The sequence below is a fragment of the Macadamia integrifolia genome, unplaced genomic scaffold, assembly GCF_013358625.1.
Source record: "Macadamia integrifolia cultivar HAES 741 unplaced genomic scaffold, SCU_Mint_v3 scaffold933, whole genome shotgun sequence".
Taxonomy (NCBI): Eukaryota; Viridiplantae; Streptophyta; class Magnoliopsida; order Proteales; family Proteaceae; genus Macadamia; species Macadamia integrifolia.
In genome coordinates, this window is record NW_024870586.1 from 144,190 (window position 1) to 164,895 (window position 20,706).

Below are 20,706 nucleotides of genomic sequence, written 5' to 3' on the forward strand. Positions count from 1 at the left end.
ATAACAATAAAAGATAAGCATGATCGATGATCCAAGGCTGAGCTTCCAGAAGAATTACAATTGCAGCGGTGATCTCCAACGGTCTGAAAAGATAGAGAGAGAGAGAGAGAGAGGATGGCGGGCGGCGGTTAGGGTTCACATAGGCTGAAGTGAGCCTGCAACTTGCATGAATGTGGAACAACGAGGTCATTGGCCAACTGATATTGAGTGTTTTTGTTTTCTTCTGATTGAATAAATATACTAAAGCTACTTTAATCTAATCTAATAAAAATATAATTATAAAAGTAACGTATATATTAATTAAACATATAAAGTCAGGGTCAAGTTGCGCGGGGCTAGGTTGGCCTTAGCCTTCAACCCGAGTCCGACCCTACCCTGACACTGGGTTAGTGTTTTTCAACCTTAACCCACCCTCAGGGTTAGAAATCTTGGCCTAACCTCTGTTCGGGCTCAATGTGTGTTTAGGACATCAAGGTCAAACTTACACCCCTAATTGCAAGATTCTGGGTTCGTATGGGCCTAAATGTGGCTATATATCCACATGGATCCGGATAGAGTCCGGATGGATAGACCCACTTGAGTCACTCGTATATCTTACGTAAAGAAATTATCATACTATTGCAGCAAATCCGCACGGTAAAAAAGTGATAGATGCGTAGGCGTGCCAGAGTCGTACAGACTCGGGATAATAGTCATAGAATATTGATTGACTTCTAACCAGGGAGAAAGTGAGGTCTTTCCATGCTCCGATCGCTCCAAGGACTTAAAAGTGAAAAGCAAACTCATGGAATAAATAGAACTCCATCTATTGAAATTGGTCCAAGAAGAACACAATACATTACATTGATCATGGCAAAACAAGGGACTGTCATCAACGTAAACTGAGGAAAACCATGACAAAGCACGGGCCGTCGTGGTCTTGGCTGAGGAAATAGAACTGATCTGTTGAGAAAAATACAAAGTAAAACTAATCTAAGGAAATATGAAAATACAAATTGAAACTAGACTACTTGAAAAAGAATAGATAAAGATGGTTGCTGCATTGTGTAGTTTGTTTGATCGGTTGAAGATCCTTTCTTCTTCCATTGAAATCCTTTTCATAGTGTTATTTGAATGACCCTGCTCTTTTGGCAGTTTCGTAACTATAGGAACCCATGTGTCATGTCTTTAGTGGGGTAGTTATTGGATATATACTCCATTAATTTGTTGTAACTGCCTTAACCACTTAAGTCATGTGTTTGTAACTTCTCTGAAATTGAACCACATTTGTACGAATTATGCTGATTGACAATTGGTCAAGCTGACCGAAAAGTCAGAATCGATCAAGCTGATTGTAAAAAGTAACAATCGGGTTAGTTGAACATAAAATATCATGACCAGTCATTTGACCGTATTCAATCAGTCTACTCAATCCACCTGATAGTTATTCTGACTAATAAACTCCTTAATACAAATTCGTCATTTGTTGGCCAACTTGATTACCGATCAGCTTCTTAACACAATCGGTCAATAAATCGACATTGGACCGATCACTCCCTTACATGTCTTGTAGGCCACATTTGCTAAAATGGGGTACCAACAATTGCCCCCTAAATCCATGTGAACGGTTTTATTAACACAAAGTTCATAGGGATTTGTGGGCATGCTTTGATTCTTCAGTCATATAGCACCTCTCTTGATAATGAAGTGGTCGAAACCAACATGTAGCACTATTTGACCATTTGAATTGTAGCGCACTATATCTTGATCGTGTATGTCAACTACATTAATCGTGAAATCAAAATTGGGAAGAAAAAGGGCCCGTTTGATAACGTTTCTGCCGTTTCTGTTTCAAAAAAGAGTAGAAACATAAGTTTCCATTTCTAGAAACAGAAACGGAATTGAAGGTGTTTGATAAGTTATGTTTCTAGAAGTCGCCAGTAACCAGTGAAAGAATGGCCACGATTCGTTTCTAGAAACAGGTGAAACAAGTTCTCCTGGGTCATTTCTTTAACCATAAATAGGTAGAAATTTTAATTTCTATTTCTGAAAAAAAAAATGAAACAAAACAGTTTTATCAAATGTTTTTTGTTCCATTTCTACAGTTTTTGGACACAGAAATGACATAAACGCGTTTCTTGAAACGTTATCAAATGGGCCCAAAATTGATGCCAAACTGAATCAATTGAGTGAAACCAACTTAAATCAAATTTGATCCAAATCCCCCATGAAATTAATTTGATTCGGTTCCTTTTCTACCGCATAGAACCATCGGTTAGAACCGATTCTAAACCTCCATTTCCTTTCCACGCCGTTTCCAAGTCTCCACATTTTCAAAAAAGCGAGAGACTCTCCCTCTTTTCTCTCCCTTTTTTTCTCTTTTTTTTTGGGGGGGGGGGGGGGGAGTGGTTGCCATCTTTATTTTTTTTTCATACAAGGAGGGGAATAGGACCAGAGAAAGAGGGAAAGAAAGAGAAAAAAGTGGCAGAGAAAGGAAAACGTAAAGGGAGAGAGCGAAAAGGAAAGAGAGAAAAATAAGGAGAAGAGAAAGGGAAGGAAGATAAAGGCGAAAAAAAAAGAGGGAAAAATGCTCTCTTTTTTTTTCAATCTCACACAAAGAGGGCAATAGGATGAGAGAGAGAGAGAGAGAGAGAGAGAGAGAGAGAGAGAGAGAGAGAGAGAGAGAGAGAGAGAGAGAGAGAGAGGGAAGAAAGAAAAAATGGAAGAGAGAAAAACGTAAAGGGAGAGAGCAAAGGAAGAGAGAAAAATAAGATGAAAAGAAAGGAAAGGAAGTAAGAGATAAAATGAAGAGAGATATAAAAAGAGAAAAGAAAGAAGAATGGGAATAGAAGGAAATAGTCGCACAAGTTTTATAACATATGGTAGTAAGAGTTTTCATACCCGAGCAATTCTCTCCATCTCATGAACACACATAGGTCCCTCGTTGGTTACTAAAACAATTGGGAAAAATGAAGCCGTTAGAGGATTAGAAGTTGGCTTCCAAGAGCCAAATCCCTCTCAATTGTTGATCTTTTATAACGGCAATCATGACCATTCATTATTTTACAGGCAATTACAGGCAATTACAGTCATGGAGAGATGGTCTAGTGACCACTGCAACTCCAACAACATGGTTGAAATCTGGACTACAACCAGATTTCCAGATTGTCAATTTTTGTTGGCAGCAAATTCACACAGCAGAAAAGTGATAGATCTGCGGACGTGCCAGAGTCATACAGACTTGAGAGAATGATCATAGAATATTGACTGACTTCTAATTAGGGAGAAAGTGAGGTCTATCCATGCCTTGATCGCTCCAAAGACTTAAAAGTGAAAAGCAAACTCATGGAATAAATAGAAAAAAAACTCCATCCATTGAAATTGGTCCAAGAAGAAAACAATACATTACATCGATCATGGAAAAACAAGGGACTGCCATTAATGTAATTTGAGGAAAACCATGACAAAGCACGGGCCATCATGGTCTAGGCTGAGAAAACAGAATTGATCTGTTGAGAAAAATACAAAGTAAAACTAATGTAAGGAAATATGAAAATATAGACTGGAACTACCTACTTGAGAAAGAAAAGATAAAGATAGTTGATGCATTGTGTAGTTTCTTTGATCAGTTGGAGATCCTTTCTTCTTCCATTGAAGCCCTTTTTATAGTGTTATTTGAACGATCCTGCTCTTTTGGCAAATTCGTAACTGCAGGAGCCCTTTTGTGATGTCCTTAGTGGGGTAGATATTGGAAGTACGCTCCCTTAATTGGTTGTAACTGCCTTAACTGCTTAAGACATGTGTTTGTAACTTCCTTGAAACTAAACCACGTTTATACGAATTATGCTGATTGACAATCAGTCAATTTGACCGAAAAGTCAGAATCGATCAAGCTGATTGTAAAAAGTCACAATCGGTCAACTAACTATAAAATGTCACAATCAGTCATCTGACAGTATTCAGTCAGTCTGCTCTATCGACCTAATGGTTATTCTGACCATAGATAGTAAGTTCGGAAACAGTAATAATACAGGAACGGATGTGAACGACATCTAAAACGGGCTATACGGAAATAATACTTTTCAGAAATTTGGCCCAATAAAATGCGCACGGCAATGATACGGTACATGTTTAAAACGATTGCTATGTAAAAATCCAGGAGCAAAAGTACGGGTTTATTTTGGTACTAAGAATGAACTAAAACTAGTTATTTACAACTAAATTCTAATATCCCATGCTCTCATGAACACCTAAATCCAATCTAGCTCTCAATTTCTATGATCATGTCTATCATAGCTAATGTTGATAAGTGGCCGATCAACCATTTTCTAGCATAGTAAATAATAGCATATATTTATCAAAATAATAATAATATCATGTGGATAATCATTTAACAAATTAAAATATCATCATTGATAATATCATATCAAACAAGAAAACCCACACAACCCCTACTGATGCGGATCCGTATTCTAAAACTGGAATCAAATCACGTATAGGTCCATTTAGATATTCAATAATTCAATCATAATAACTAATGGTAGATTCGTAATTAAAGTAGGATATTAAATTGGGTGGAAAAATTATAATTAAATAGACTTAATAGGCTAATGGATAGGAACAAGAGGGTGGACACATAAGGTTCCTGATTAATAGATTTAGGATAAGTTTGAAATGAAGTTAAATAAAGGGTATAAGGTAATAAAGGAGAGAGAGAGAGCGGCAATATGGAATGAGTGAGTTGGAATTAATAAAATAAGAAAGGGAAACACGTGTCATCCGCATTTTTCTCAAAATCGAGAAGCTACGGAAAGGGAGAAGTGTCGTTTTGACTTTTTGGGTTGAGTTTTTCCCCCACCTCCCCAACCTAGATGTATTAATAAGAATAAAACGTGTTTATACGCGTATAATATGTGTACCTATAGAATACACATATAATACAGATTTTTTAGATTGATACGCCAAATTATGATTTTTTTTTTTTTATTGAAACATTCGGATATGGCAAAAACCTGTGTATTATTCGCGAATTTACTAACTATGATTATGACTGATCAACTCCTTAATACAAGATCGTCTTTTTTTTTCCAACTTGATTATTGATCAGCTTAGCCGATCAACTCCTTAACATAATCGGTCAATAAATCGACATCGAACCGATCACTCCCTTAGTACATGTCTTGTAGGCCACATTTGCTAAAATGGGGTACCAACACAAATCAAGGAGTATACCTCTACGTAAGGACATGACTTTGCAGTAGTATGTATCTTTTTACCATTAATCATGGGATGTGTACCCGATTAGAAAATTAAGTGTATCTAGACAGTACTTCCCCTCTATAAATATAAATAGTGGATGAAACTCACTTTTCTCTACAATCTTGGTTTTTTCTCGTACTCCCTCAAAACCTCTCTTTTGTTAGCTTTGCATACTTTGAGTTTTCCCTCTTTATTGTGAGTATTTTTTTAATGTGGTGTGCACAGTGGTTGGGCCTCAACGTGGCCTATGTGTTTTTGAGTGCACATCAACAAGAGAGCATTCCAAGGGCTGTTTCATCTTGGGAGACTTGTTACAAAGACCTTTTTGCACCATAAAGGGAAACAAGTTCTTAAGGAAGAGTGGCATTGAAACAACTCAGTCCTTAACTTGTTCATGACATTGTTATTATATGTTTCATACTAGGTAGGTGGGGTGACATTGGAGATCTACTCATATTGTAAGTCTATTATTCTCTTTGAAGCCTTTATTTTACTATAATATCTAATAAAATGATAAACATAGATATCCAGCAGGTTTAGGTATCACGTATTCTCAATATAAAGTAGTACGTTATGTATTACAATTATTCTTTTTGTATACATTAACATTAGGCTTATCATTAGAGTTTTGCTCTAATTAAATTAGCTTCAGAAAACCTAGCATCAAGCTGTAGATCTTCCCAGTCATCATCATCCACTTTAGTGAAATATTGATTCACTAATTCACTGCTAACCAATTCTAGCTTTGAAAGTTCCCACTGGATTCCAAGAAGAAAAAGAAGAAAAAGAAGGAAAAATCAGTAACATTTTTACAAGAACATTATTATTCATATAAAATATTTAGATTGTCTTTAATTTATCAATAAAATCATAGAATCTTTTTGTACCCTCGGTTGTTTATCTTTATCAAAAAAAATTGCTCTACAACCCTGAATTTAAGGAAAATGTTAGAAAGTAATAAATGAGTAATAATGTAAATTCAAGCAATAATCAATTGTTTATCCATAGAGAGACCTTGTAAAAATCATTGTTCACTGTTTTGCGCATGACATGAGAAATCATTCTAAACTCACGAATTAGGCATTGATCTATGTCTTGCCCCCGTCCTTCTCTAATCTGTTATTTTAGTTAAATAGAAAAAATAAGCCATAATAACTTGATCTTGCTAGAGGGTTTTGCAGGAAGAAAAGAATGAATAATTCTTATAGTCATGATGAAATTTATAAGTTAAAATATATTATATCAGTATAAAATGAAAAGATATTACCGATTTAAGAAATATTTTAAGGCTGGTTGGAGATGCTGCTTTCATAGACTTGATTGCTGCTGCAATCCAAATATTTGCCCCATTCCTAGCCTCATTTTCCTACAACAAACACATTTTTTCCCCTAGCATCAACAAATAGTTTCAATGGTAACATCAAATTAGAACTAGAAGTGGAAAAAATACATAAAAATGTAAACATTAGTGAACAAAATGGTCCTTTAAATCCTATGATTCTTTTTCATTTTTTATCTTACCAATGCTGATAATATTTCTTCGACTGTTTTTCTTGAGAAACATTTATTGATGATATCCATCCTGCATCATATTAACAAACTTCTATCACAATTGGTCATGGATATTGAGAGCATATGTATTATTAGAACGCATTGTACATAGACTTTACCATTGACAATGTATTCATTCATGGTCCATATATTTTACCCACATGGAGTGTTCATCTTTGAGACAATAACATTATTAAGGTAGGTCTCCATTTTCCACTTCAATTGTATGGCCCATTGTGTGCTATATTGCTTTCATTTTTATTTTTTATTTTTTATTTTTATTTATTTCTTTCTTTAAGTTTTTAAACTATATTACCTCATGTGGACTCTTCAATCATTTATATAGCTTTATATGTCCATCTGAGCTCGAGAAGTACATAATGAACCGAAAAAGAAGTCACACAAGATTTGGAATCCAACTTAGCCCTAGGTAGATATTTAGGCTCATCTAGATAAGCTTCTTAGCCTACTATTAATAAATATTTTTCTCAAGGCAATATCTTCAATAGGTGAGCACCGTATAGAGGTTTTCTGCATGTTGGAAGCTATTTCTATCTTGTAGAAGGCAAAGCTGGCTCTACAGCTATTTTTTAACGTTGTATAAATTCATACGAGAAAATTGTATACAATGACATGCACAAGTCTACAAGATTTGATATTCAACTAAAACTATCATGGCCCAGGAAAGATGTTAAGGCTCATGGAGATAAGCTTTTTTTAATATATTATTAAGGAAATATAGACAAAGGATTCTCTAGGTGATCATTCGTATATAAGAATCTTCAAGTGGGAGAGTATTTGTCATGTGGAAGGCAAAGTAAGCAACAAAGTCAGGAAAAGTTGTAAGATTTTATGGAGCATGTTAGCTAAACAGAAAGTAAAGCATGAAGTGCAATATTGCTCCACCCTTCATTGTAACTACCACATGAGAGTGGGAATGCACCTCCAATTGAGGTGCGAGCACTTTCCCCTTAATTTGTTGATTTACTCTTTTGCTAGCAACATGATAGTTATTGTAGGCATTCAAGCTTTGTGACGTGTTTTTCACATCATTATCTAACCATATCTTGATATTTAATCTAAGTTAGGACCATCAATGTCAATTATTAACAACATTATCTAAAACAATCTTTTGTAAGAAGGACTGTTATGATTCCTTCATTATTTTTTTTTTTTTTAAATAGGAGAAAGTAGAAAATAGAACATGCTTTACCATAACTAAGAATATTGTGGTTTTATTACCTTTTAAAAGCACTAGTAGATTTAATTGATGATGCTTCTATGAATTTATTGATGACTTTAGAGACAACAGTTGGATCTGTAGAATTAACTCCATCCAATTCTTTTTCCAATGAAGGCAAATCCTGTCATTAATATAAAACCCAAAATTTATTAATCATGAATATAAAGTGTGTTTAAATAATAAGTTTGTTAGATGTGTTTACCAAAAAAAAAAAAATGTTCGTTAGATGTGGAATATCACTACTCGACACTGAAGAATTCTATAACCATATAATAGACATTTTCTACAAACATCAAGATGTTAGGAGTATAGTATAGATTACCTTGGAAAAGACAAAATGAGTAGCAAGGCCACATGCAACCATCTCTGCTCCATCTAATCGTGCACCGGTAAGGCCCAAATACTCTCCTAAATAGTGTTGGTATTTACCCCCCCCCCCAAAAAAAATTGATGTTGGTATATGAAACATTTTAAAATATTCATGATGAGATGGAATAAAATTATTTGCATTAAATTTGATATGCATTGTTCGACAATAGATTTTTAGAAGAGATGGGTATTGATAAATTGTTTTAACTTACTAAAACACTAAGTTTAACACTAAAAGAGAAATCCCAAGATCCCTTGGTTGTCTCCAGCTTGGAACAAATATCTTCAACCTCGGCAATCAGTTTTTGGGTGGCGGTTGATGCATAGGAAACTTCCCACAAACGATAATATTATCCTTAAAGGCATACCCCTGGCCTCAAAGTGCTACCTCTGTGGATTAGATGCTGAATCCTTCAACCACACATTTTTACACTGCTCCTTCTCCATGGAAATATGAAAAAAATACTTGGAGTGTTTTGGTATAACTTGGCCTAGGCCTATTGATCTTCATCAGTTATCCCAGTAGTGGGTGAGAAAAAGAAGAACTCTTTCGATGAAAGATGTTTGGTCCATAGGACTGTGGTGATGTCGGACAATATTTGGAGAGAAAGAAATATCAGTTACCATGATGATACTCATCACTCTTTCGTCCAAATTTTTGAAAAAAATTAAGCGGGACATTCAAGATGCCAGGTGTGAGATTCAAGATATCCTTTCAGTCTGAAAAAGATTTGGATTTTTTTTTCTCCTACTCTAGTTGTTAGACTATTGTAATTGGGGTTTTTTTTCCCTGCTGATGGCAATGCCGAAGGTGGGGTCAAAAATTTCCTTTGATATATCTATTCTTTTTCCTCATTAATAAAATCTATTGAGCCTTTAGCTAAAAAAACACTAAAATACCACTAATTTATGAAAACAATTTCTTCTTAACTAGGAAATTGTCCCTTGTTGGCTCACCCAAAGAAACCATGTGATAGATTTGGAGGGGCCTAGATTTTTTCAACATTGATGAGGTCTATATTTATGTCATGTTCTTGCTAAAATGTAGTTATTGTCTTCATATGGATAAAGATTTGAAATATATTACCGAAGTAACCTGGCAGCTTTGACAAAAAGTATGATGCACCTACATCTGGAAAAACACCTAAAATTGCTTCTGGCATAGCAAATACCTATATAAACAAACACATAAAAAATATTAATATCTTCCTAAGAATAAAGTGAAAAAGTGTAAGAGTTCAGTATATGAAAATATTAAAAAGAATATCCCTATAAAAATGGTATTTTTTATTTATTTTATAATATTAAAAATATTGTATTATTTTTATTTAATCATTTTGTATTTAAAAAAAGAAATGATAATTGTCCTATATGTTATAATTAATATTGTGCTTTGCTGCTTTCCATAGTAAATAAAGAATAAAAATGATTTTTTTTTTTTAAAAAAAACCCCTAAAATAAATGCCTTAAAAAAAGTTGTACATTGTCTTTATTCTATTCTCATTTATCACATTCCCATTCAGATGTCTAAATTTTTTATGCTTCAATGGTTGATAGTCTATCGAGTAAGATATAAGACATTCAACCAGTGATTCTTCTCCGTCATGAGATTGCTAGTTTAGGAAAATCAAACTCCCCTTGATTTTCAATTCTCTGAAGGGAGAGATGGTTTTAGGAGAGAGAAGCTCTGAGGTGGATGGAATTTCAACTGGAGAGGATGACCCTCATGGTGATCGGCCTCCTGATAGAGGGAAGCAACGTTTGAATAACTGACTTTTGGGGTCCTGCTTTGGGAATGATGCCTCATCCTGCTCCCGTGGCAAACCTTGCTCCAAGATGTACTGATCCAAAAGCTACCGCTCCAAAAAAATCCTATGCTAGGGTGGTTGGAAGTGCTCTCCCTGTGGTTGATGAACTGCCTGATCCTGTCCATGTTGGATCTGCGACAAAGGTTATTATCCCATAGGATGAATATGAAGAGAGGTTGGGGAAATACCGCTTCGCTTTGATTGGAAGATTGAACTTCTGATTTACTTCTCTTGATGAAATCAAAAAGGTAGTTGCGGAAGGATGGAATATCTTTGGCAAAGTTAAGATGATTCCAATGGGAAAGGGTTTCACCATTTTCCAATTTGAATATGAGGACATGGCAGCAATATGGAGGAGAGGGCCGATCAAACTGCCAGGTCAATACGTTCGCTTCCAACGGTGGCAAACTGACTTCAACATACATGAAAAGATGGTCAACAAGGCTCTTGTGTGGGTCAGATTTCCAGAACTGACTCTGGAATACTGGCACGAAAAGGTTCTATTAACCATGGCAAAGGCTGCTGGAAGGCCAGTAGCCCTTGATCATTGTACAAAACAAGTTCTCTATGGGAACTTTGCCTAGGTCCTAGTTGAGATTGAGGTTGAAAGTTAGAGGCTTGTTGAGATCCAGGTGGAAAGGAAGCAACCAGGGACTGACACCCCTTCTTGGTTCAAGCAACAGTTTCTTTATGAAGACAATATCGGCAGATGTGGTTATTGTAAAAAAATGGGTCATCTAATCGGAGCTTGTAGAGAGAAGAAGGCTGCCGATGCTAAAGTAGCTTCTCAAGAAAAGGAACCTAGAGTTCTAGGTGCCGTGTATGCCAATGAGGAATCTCGTACTTCTTCGAGACCTTCGGAAGGAGCTGGATTATCTTGGTAAGGCTTTAATATTGATCATGATGGAGACTCCTTTGAAGATGGCGATCAAAGAGACTCCATGGAGGGCGGCGAAGGTGGTCCAGCCTCCTCTCAGGGCGGTGAAGACGGGATCGATTCCTCTGCAGGCGAGGGGGAGGTCCAGGATACTTTTTTAGAAGGTTAATCAGTAGAGGCAAACAATCTCCAATCAAGGAGATTTTCCCATTTAGGCACTGAGGTGGGATTTCCTTCCAATGACAAATCTCCTCCCACTTTAGAATCCAACTCAAATCTAGAAGTTATTCTAGAGGTGAAACAGATGGAAGAAGATCGGATTGATTCTGCAATTGGCCAAATACAATTAAACTCTCTTGATATAGCTCAAGACTCTAAGGCTGTATCTCCCAATAGGCAAACTAACATTTATACCTGATGAGCACATTTATGTGTGATATATTAGGTAGTAAAGCATGCATTTTACATATTTAGAGTGGAGCTACCTTGGGTTTTACTCTCTTTTTGCAGATTTTGAATTTTAAAGGCCTTAAGGATTATCGGGGGTCGTATCTCTAATTTTACATGTAAAGAGGTCTTGTTTCTTTTCATGGTTTTGAAGAGGACAAAATTCTGAGCAAGATGGACGTGTTGCATTAAAAGTACACATCCGTTTGGTCACCTGTACAAGTGATTATTTTTTTCGGGCTATAAAAAGAATAATGGATCAGAACTGAACTAAGATGCAGAACCAACCCGTTTGTAGTTGTCCCATGTATACAAGAAATATTCAAAATGCCAATAAGAATCGATGGGCCACACCCTTAAGTGATTGAAGATTCGTTTTTGGTAACAACTACCTAGTGTAGTTGGTGAGTTGTGGTGTGCAAGATCCCTTGCTTATTAGGAAGTCTCAAGTTTGAACCTATGGAATAGAGGTCGGCCAAGGGGGTTTCTTGCACAAGAAGAGAGAAAAAAGGAAAGAAAAAAAAAAGAGAAACAAAAGATGTCCAAATCTTGTCTTTGTCCTCCACGTCATCAACAAAGATGTCCAAATCCTCTAAGAGAGGAGGTTGTGCACAAGTTTAAGAGAGAGAAAAAAAAAAAGGAAAAAGAAAGAAAAATCATGGGAGGTCTCTCCTACGATTCTCACTCCTCCACCTCACAATTGTAGGCCCCCTAAACCCTAATTGTTGGTCTCTCTCCCTATTTCTTTATAAATAAAAAACGTTCAAGGGTAGAGGACGGCTAGTTATTATTTTTTGTGCTCTCTTTTTCTCTCTTCTTAGGCGCAATTCTACTTTAGAGTTTTATCTCTTTCTCTAGTTCTCTTCTCTAGGTTTAGTCTCTTTTTAGTTTTTGTTACTTTTTGGTTAAACACTTTTGTAATGGAGTTTCAATTAATGAATGCAAGTTTTCTTTCATGTTTATGGTTTATGGTATTGTAATTTTAATTCTCTAGTTCAAGGTTTCGATCTAGGTGACAAGATCCAAGCTTTGAAGCATCTCTGTTCAAGTTCAAGCTTCTCTTTCAGATTTGTTTTCTCTAGTACTAGCAATTTCAGATTTGATTTATTCCAGATCTAGTTTTTAGTACTGGTAGTATTTCAAATCTCAGTCAAGTTTTCAAGTTCAAGTATTGAAGTTCAGGTAGGTAGGCTTCTCATAAGTCTTCTCTCCCCCCTCTCATTCCCTCTCTTGACTACCCTTTCCTTCTTAACTTAGGTTTTTAATTTCATTCTTTACTTTATTGTTTCCCCTTCCCTCAAGGTCCTTGGTTAGATGCATGTGTTGGCTATGCCCCTCTCTAGCTATGGACCATCCTTTTATTGCGTTTATTTTCAGTTATTTACTTTGCCTCCCTTTCCCTAAAGCTAAGTAGTGAAGCCCTTGTAAGAGTTACTCTCTAGTCAAGTAGGGTAGCTTGCATTATTTGTGATGCATCCCTCAGGCTAAGTAGAGAAACTTACATGTGTGTTTTTCTCTAGCTTTCTTCCCCTTTATTTTACTACAGCACTTTTACTTTCAGTTATTTACTTTTTATTTGCGTGGTTTGAAGTATTTAAATTCCTAGATGTGTTGGTTAGGACACTTTTAGATGCATGTGTTTTAGGGCGGTAGTTAGAAGTAGATTACCAATATCAATTGTTCACTTTCGCATTACTAAAAGAAGCTTAAAATAAAGTGGCTGCTCTCCTTGTGTTCGACCCGTTTGCTACACTGATCTGTACGCTTGCGGTTACATTTAAAATTCAAAAAATATCCTCCCTGCGGATATTCACTTTGAAAAAAATCGCTGAAGCCTTCGCTTTGCTTCTAAAGGTGGTCATGCACCTGGTATGGGTCCCTCTACGAAAGACCCGATATCCCTCTAGACGGTATGCTCATGGTGGATAGGACGGCCAAGCAGAGGGAAGAGACCCAGAGTGGATGGACAACTCAGCATAAAAGAAAAGTAAGAAGGCTCAAACTAAGGATAAGCCTCCTCCTCGGGCTAATCACTCATCCTCCTCCCACATGTGATCATGAGAGTTCTATTTTGGAACATCCATCTGATGAAGAAGAAATCTGCCAGGATTTCTTTAAAGAAAATTGCTAGAGATCATTTGCCCAACATCATCTGTATTGTGGAGCCGATGAATGATGTTTCTCAATCCCCAAAGTTATTCTTTAATAAGCTGCGTTATGAGCCTGATCTTATTCATAACATGCAAGTCAACAAGGAACCCAACCTGTGGGTGATGTGGAGAAGAAATCTTTTAACGCCAGTGGTGACCTCGATGTCTGATCAGCAGATGTCATCCACGTTAATTGGCTTGGTGACACCGTGGACATCTCTGTTGTCCACGCCAAATGTCTGAGGGCTGATTGCAGAAGCCTTTGGCTTGACTTGGTGTCCGGGTATCCTTCTGGTTTGAGAATGATTATTGGTGACTTCAATGCAACTCTCTTTGATCACGAACGACGGGGTCTGAGTCGATTCTGTATGGGAGCTGCTATGGAATTTGGTGCTATGGTAGACTCTACTTCCATGATCCAAGTTCCCTCTACTAGAAGAAAGTTTACTTGGAGCAATAACAGGAAAAGGGGTAATGTTATTGCTGTGTTGGATAGGTCTTTTGTCAACTCTGACTGCTAAGCACCTTCAATGATTGCAATCAACAGGTTCTTCTCAGAGCTACATCTGATCATGCTCCTGTCTTGGTGAGTTTGGCCAACTCTTTGAAGCTAAAAAATTGCCCATTCCGCCTAAATAAATTCTGGCTAGACCATGCGGATTTCACCTCTATGGAGACCCGCGCTTCTTCCCCAATTCAAATCCTATCCCTGAAGCTCAAGAATTTGAAAGGCATCATTCAAACATGGGCGTGCTCTACCTTTCCCAATCTGGACTTGGAAGTTAAGACCTCTAAAGAAAATCTGGAGAATATTCTTTACAGAATTGAAGATGAAGGCCTATCTGATCAGCTTGTTGAATTAGAGCTTGATGCAAGAAATCGATACTCTAAGGCTTTGGAACTCCACGAGAAAATGTGGGCAGAGAAGTCTAGGGTTAGATGGTTGAAGGAAGGGGACAGGAACTTCAGCTTCTTTCACGTTATGGCCAAAGTGAAAAGATCAAAAAATGCAATCAGATCCATTCTAAAGGATGATGGGACTGAAATCAGCGATCACAACCAAATGGGATAATACCTTTTGGATATTTATGAAAATTTTCACAAGAGTGTGGATTTGGCTATTAATCTTGACATTTTTGAGGCTATTCCGACGATGATAAATCATGAAGATAGAAGATTTCTTGGCGCTATCCCCACGGATGATGAGATTAAGATGGTTATCTGGGACTCAGACCCTGATAGCTCACCTGGTCCGGATGGTTTCACTAGAGCATTCTTTAGAAAGCGCTAGTCCATTATCCAAAATGATGCCTGCAATGCGATGAAGAGTTTCTTCTCTTCAGGTATGATTCCTAATGGAGTTAATAATTCCTTTCTTTTATTAATTCCTAAAGTGGGGGCTGCTCGTACCTTAGACAAATTTCGCCCTCTCTGTATGGGATATTATTTCTACAAAATCTTGTCTAAAATTATGGCCAGCTGCATCAACATTTATCTTCCTGAGCTCATCTCCCCTGAGCAAGGTGCCTTCTAGCGAGGTAAACTCATTCAATCTAACATCGGCTTAGCCTCAGAGCTCGCCAATCTGATGGGGAAGACTTCTAGAGCGGGTGGAATGGGTCTCAAAACTGATATCCGAGAGGACTTTGATACTTTATCTTGGGATTTTATTTTTCTGACTCTTAGAAAATTTGGACTTTGCGAAACCATGATTGGTTGGATTAATAAAATTCTTAAGTCGGCAAGAATTTCAATTCTTAAGTTGGCAAGAATTTCAATTCTCCTAAATGGTGGGCCAATTGGTTTCTCTGGGGCCGGCAGAGGCCTCCATCAAGGAGATCCCATCTCTCCTATTTTGTTAATTATCGCTGAAGAGGTCTTATGCAGGGGACTAAATGATATGAGCAGAAAAGGTATCATCAAGCCTATCTCTAGCCCTCGTGGTATTTTTATGCCCACTCACCTTCTATTTGCAGATGACATTTTCATTTTTATAAACACCTCCAAAAGATACATCTATAATCTCAAATCTTTTTTGGAGAAAAATCAAAACTCCTCTAGGCAGCTCTTTAATTTAGAGAAAAGTAATATGTTCGAGGATCACCGCTGCTAGGAAGAGTCGGATTGCTAAGAAGTGGCCATCCCTATCTGCAAATTTTCTACCAAGTACTTGGGAGTGGAAATATTTCAGGGAAGAGTCAAAAGAGTTCCTCTGTTATCCACCATGGACAAGATCAAGGCCAAGCAGGATGGAAAGGAAAACTTCTCTCTATGGCGGACAGAGTGGAATTGGTAAGATCAGTCATCTCAGGAATGCCCTTGCATAGTTTCTACGTTTATTGGTGGCCGGCTTCTCTAATCAAATGTTTAGAAAAACGAATGAGGAATTGCATCTGGACGGGTGGGATTGATACTTCTAAGGCCATCATTGTTAAATGGGACACAGTGTGCAAGCCCAAGCGTGACGTTGGTCTGGGAATCCGGAGCCTCCATGATGTTAATAAAGCTCTTCTAGCAAAAATGGTTTGCAAAATAAAAAATGAGCTGAGTAGACTGATTCGCTCTAGATTCTTAACCAATCATAGCCTTCTCAAAAAAGGCTACAAAAGCTCCTCCATTTGGCCAGGCATCAAGAAACTGTGGGATTTTGTGGGAAAGAATGAGAGGTGGATCATGGGGGATGGAAAAAAATAGATTTTTGGAGACACATTTGGATGAGTCCAAAATCTATCTCTGATATCTCTCAGCTTGGGGAGGATGTTTTCAGAAATCATTTTCATACAGTAGAATGTTCATTGAGAATGGTGCTTAGAAGTTGCCTACTACCGAGTCGAACCTCTTAAACTTGGTCTTTGACTCCATAAAACCTCTTCCTCTCCCTTCCATCTCCATGGAAGATAGATGCATGTGGAAGCTTTAACCTATAGGGAACTTTTCTGTGAAATCTGCTTGGGAAGGCCTTAGGGTGACCGCCCCTGTTGTTCTGTGGTCTTCATTTGTTTGGAATAAGGATCTCCTGCCAAGGCTCTCTACCTTGGCTTGGTTCTGGGCTCACGAAAAGCTTCCTACTGACGATAAAATTCAGAAGAAAGGCATAAGTTTAACCTCCAAGTGTGGCTTGTGTGGATGTAGCGAGGAACCCTTTTATCACCTGTTTCTTGAATGTAGCTTCACTTTTGAAATTTGGACCAGGTTCGCTACTATTTTTAATGTGGTCTGGACCCAACAACCCACAGTGGCCGATGTCATAATATGGTGGAAAAACAAGGGCAGAAGTTGATCTCTGAAAAGACCTTGGTTGATAGGGCTAGCTGTGTTGATAGAAGCAATCTGGAAGGAAAGAAACCTTAGGCGGTATGAGGACAAGGCTCAGCACCCTCCCATGATAGTAGCCACTATAACCAAAGATGTATCCTTCATTTGCAACAATATGAATATTTCCCCCCTCAAATGCCTCAGACCTTCTCCTGAGCAGACGCTTCTCCCTTTCTATTCGGTCCTCTCCATCCCAAAACACTTTGGAAGTTCACTGATGTAAGCCGTCATTTCCTTGTGTGAAGCTGAATGTGGACGAATGCTCGTTGGGTAATCCTGGACGCGCAGGTGGTGGGGGTATCTTCAGAGACCATAATGGAAAGGCAATTCTATCTTTCAGTTTCTTTTTGAGGGTGGCTACGAATTTCCAAGTAAAAGTCTGGAGTATCATCAAGGGTATGACCTTCGCTCGAAGTCTGGATGTGAGGAAACTTTGGATAGAATCGGATTCTACCTCTGTGGTCGCCTTGTTCCATCACAGACTTATTCCTTGGTTTGTATACCAGGAATGGACTAATCTTCTAAATTATGCAAACTCTATTGAATGGAAGATTTCTCATTGTTTCAGAGAAGCAAACCTAGTGGCGGATTATTTAGCCAAGGACACGGAAAAGACTGGTCCATCTAAAATCAGAGATACTCTACTTCAGTTTGTTACGGACGAGCTAACTCTAGACGAAGCTGGTCATCCTAGATACAGATTCTACCATAGATAGCAGTAGTGAGCCTTTGCTGATGGCAATGCCGAAGGTGAAGGCTCGCTCCATGTGCTTTGTTGAGTTTTTTATTTTCTCTCTCTCTTTGTAGTTGATTCTTTTTTCCCCTTCTTAATAAAATTCCGATCTTCTATCGAAAAAAAAAAAATAGTATATCAAGTAAGATATTTTTAATATGGGTGCAAACTAATGTCATACTAGGAAAACTTGGAATATTCCTTCACATATGCCTTTGAGTAAATGCAAGAGCACTTCATCACCCATCAATGCATAAACATTAATCAGACCACTTCACATCTCCATGTGGTGCGAGGTTTTAAAATGTTTGAAATGTCAAGGAAGTACATGCAACTTGAACTCTTGAAAAATAAAGGGAAAAAAACTGTACAAAATGGCTTAGATGACAAGTGGCATATCAATTTTGTCTATAACCATTCAACGGTCAACTTAAAAGTCAGTCTGTTCAAAAAGGACAAGGTGTGATGGAAACATTAAATTTAATTATTATAAAAAAAAGACAAGGCATGATGGAAACTTTAAATTTAATTATTAGGGAAAAAGAAACCTTGAGGGTGTGGAAGAGTTGGCAAGGGATTTTTGCCTCATAAAGCTAGTGTGTGATTATGAGTTTGACTCTTTTTACTTTTTTAGAGTCATTCATATTGGGTGTTTAGTGCTTTTAACTACTTTTGGTGAAAATTAAATGATTCTTACTCAACCCCGCTATGACCTGATCCATCCGATAGTAGGATCAGTTTGGATCCATGAAACTAGTCAAGTCGAAAGTCTAGATATCTGTCGTTAGCAAAAGAAAAAAAAAAAGGCCAGAAGAAACCTATCAATCTAGTGCCAGAAACCCCAGACATGTGGGTCAATGAAAGCACATACGGGAGCATCTTCAGCACATGCAAGGAAAGCAGCATGGTCATTTTATGCTTGTTGTGTCTGGCAGTTTCTTGAGCCAAACCGGCAACCAACAATGTTCTTTTTCATTATTATTATTATAATCCTTAAAATAAAAAATTATTATCATAAATATTTCCTATTGAGAGATACTTGAATGCTATTAACATAGTTCAAACCCAAAAAGAGTTTATTTCCCACTGCTACTTGTCTAAAATAAACATTAGGATGTAGGAAGAAAATAAAAAAATAAAAAAATAAAAAAATAAAAAAAAATTATTATTGTCTTGGCTACCAAATAGTGACAAACATTTTTTAATACTTACAGATTAATAATAATATGTAAAATTTTATTAGAACTTCCAAACGTTACCGCTTTCTCGGTCACAACTCGAAACTTTGCATTCATGGATAGTCCAGCACCACCTCCCATGACCACTCCATCAATAAGTGAGACCTTTAGGATCAATTTTTTGTCAAGTGTCAAAGAAAAAAAAAAAAAAAATGAAAAAACACTAATAAAGATATCACCCACCAAAGTTTTGTCATGTGTAGCTAGAACATAGTCTAGGGTATATTGTTTTCGAAAAAAGCTTGCACCAAAACTCCAATGACCTGATACATATAATCGAGTGTATTATAAGTTAAAAGATCATCATTTACTTATTTACTCACACAAATATAACATCAACCACAATCTTGTTCCATTTAAAATTTTATACGCAAATATTATTTTATAGCATAGAAAGCTAAAACCATTTTCTTATCAAAAGATCTATATTAAAATACTTTTAATATTGTAGTGAATATTGCATTAATTGTATCAATTCATAGTCATGGTTCTTTTAAGTATATTCATGGAGAAAAAAGCTTCTAAGAGCTACAAGACCTTTACCAGTAGTACAAAAGTGAATAAGAGTTGCACAATCACCACCAGCACAAAATGCTCTTCCATTTCCCTGCAAAATGTTAAATCATTTAATAGCGATTTCTTCAAATTAATATAACTTCTTTTATTTTCTTCTGAATAGTGCACTTGCACTTGGACCAGTCAAGCATGAGCCTGGCTCAATCACCTCATTTGGCTAATTTTAGCCTAACCTAGGGCATGTTAAGTCTGGGATAGTCTGAGGTAGCCTTTGGTTGTCTTTAATCCCAAGGAAACAAGCTGCAGTGGGGTCTAAGCCAGGTCAATCCTGTCCCATTTAAAGAAAGCTTGGGTAAGGCTGACCTTAGCAATTCTCGATCAGTGCAACCTAATGCTCAGCAACTAAGTGGAGTGTCTTGACCTTTACAATAATTTACCTTCAAAATCTCTAGCAAAGAAAAAAAATTTACCTTCAATATCACTAATTTCACTCTGGAATCCTTTTCGTATTCTTTTAACTTCTTTAACATTTGAGAAACCTATCAATGAACAAAAGAATAGGGGGAAATATGAAAAAGTCTGCATATAGTCAAAGAGGTGAAAATGAGGGTTCATTTAAAAAATAAATGTATTATGATTTATTATTATGAAATTGATAATTCAGTTTCTCCACATACCATGTGAAATGAAAGAGAATTCAGTTTCGTAGGCCTGTTTAATATCACCTTCCTTATCCATGAGTTTTCTTCGAACAGAACCTGTGAGAGAGAGAGAGAGAGAGATCAGATTTAGTGGCATTGCATGTGGCAATTTCTGTTCAGTAGTACCAATTTTATGTTGGCATCTCCCAAATAATGGCTTCATTTGGTTGAAAGGAAATTGAATTACCCAACAAGGGTGTAAATCAGTTATTCGGTTCAGTTCCAAAGAGTGTTGGAGTGATCTAGAACTGAATCGGTTCTGAAATATTTAGATATTCAGATCAAAACTACTCAATTCGGTTGGAAATTTGGTTCTTACACAGTTTGGTTCCGGTTCTTGTACTCGATACATAATGTTATATTATACTATATATTATAGTATATTACTAATATTAGTATTATAAAATATAATACTAATATTAGTAATATACTATAATATATAGTATCATAATATATTAATATACTATAATATACCAGTATCCAAACTCATTTTGATTTTGGTTTTGATTTCTATACTAGA

General features: G+C 36.8%; 1 protein-coding gene across 1 annotated transcript; it reads right to left on the bottom strand.

Moving 5' to 3' along the window:
- Positions 1 to 5,858: 5,858 nt before the first annotated feature.
- On the bottom strand, positions 5,859 to 20,258 carry LOC122070472 (3-hydroxyisobutyryl-CoA hydrolase 1-like; the record flags this gene model as incomplete). The annotated part of the gene is made up of 13 exons (XM_042634631.1): positions 5,859 to 5,996; positions 6,126 to 6,167; positions 6,253 to 6,354; positions 6,506 to 6,604; positions 6,760 to 6,820; positions 8,032 to 8,153; positions 8,355 to 8,440; positions 9,489 to 9,573; positions 18,991 to 19,074; positions 19,153 to 19,232; positions 19,513 to 19,576; positions 19,956 to 20,024; positions 20,163 to 20,258. Coding segments are annotated over 13 exons (1,128 nt in total), but the record flags the coding sequence as incomplete, so codon positions are not given.
- Positions 20,259 to 20,706: the final 448 nt, after the last annotated feature.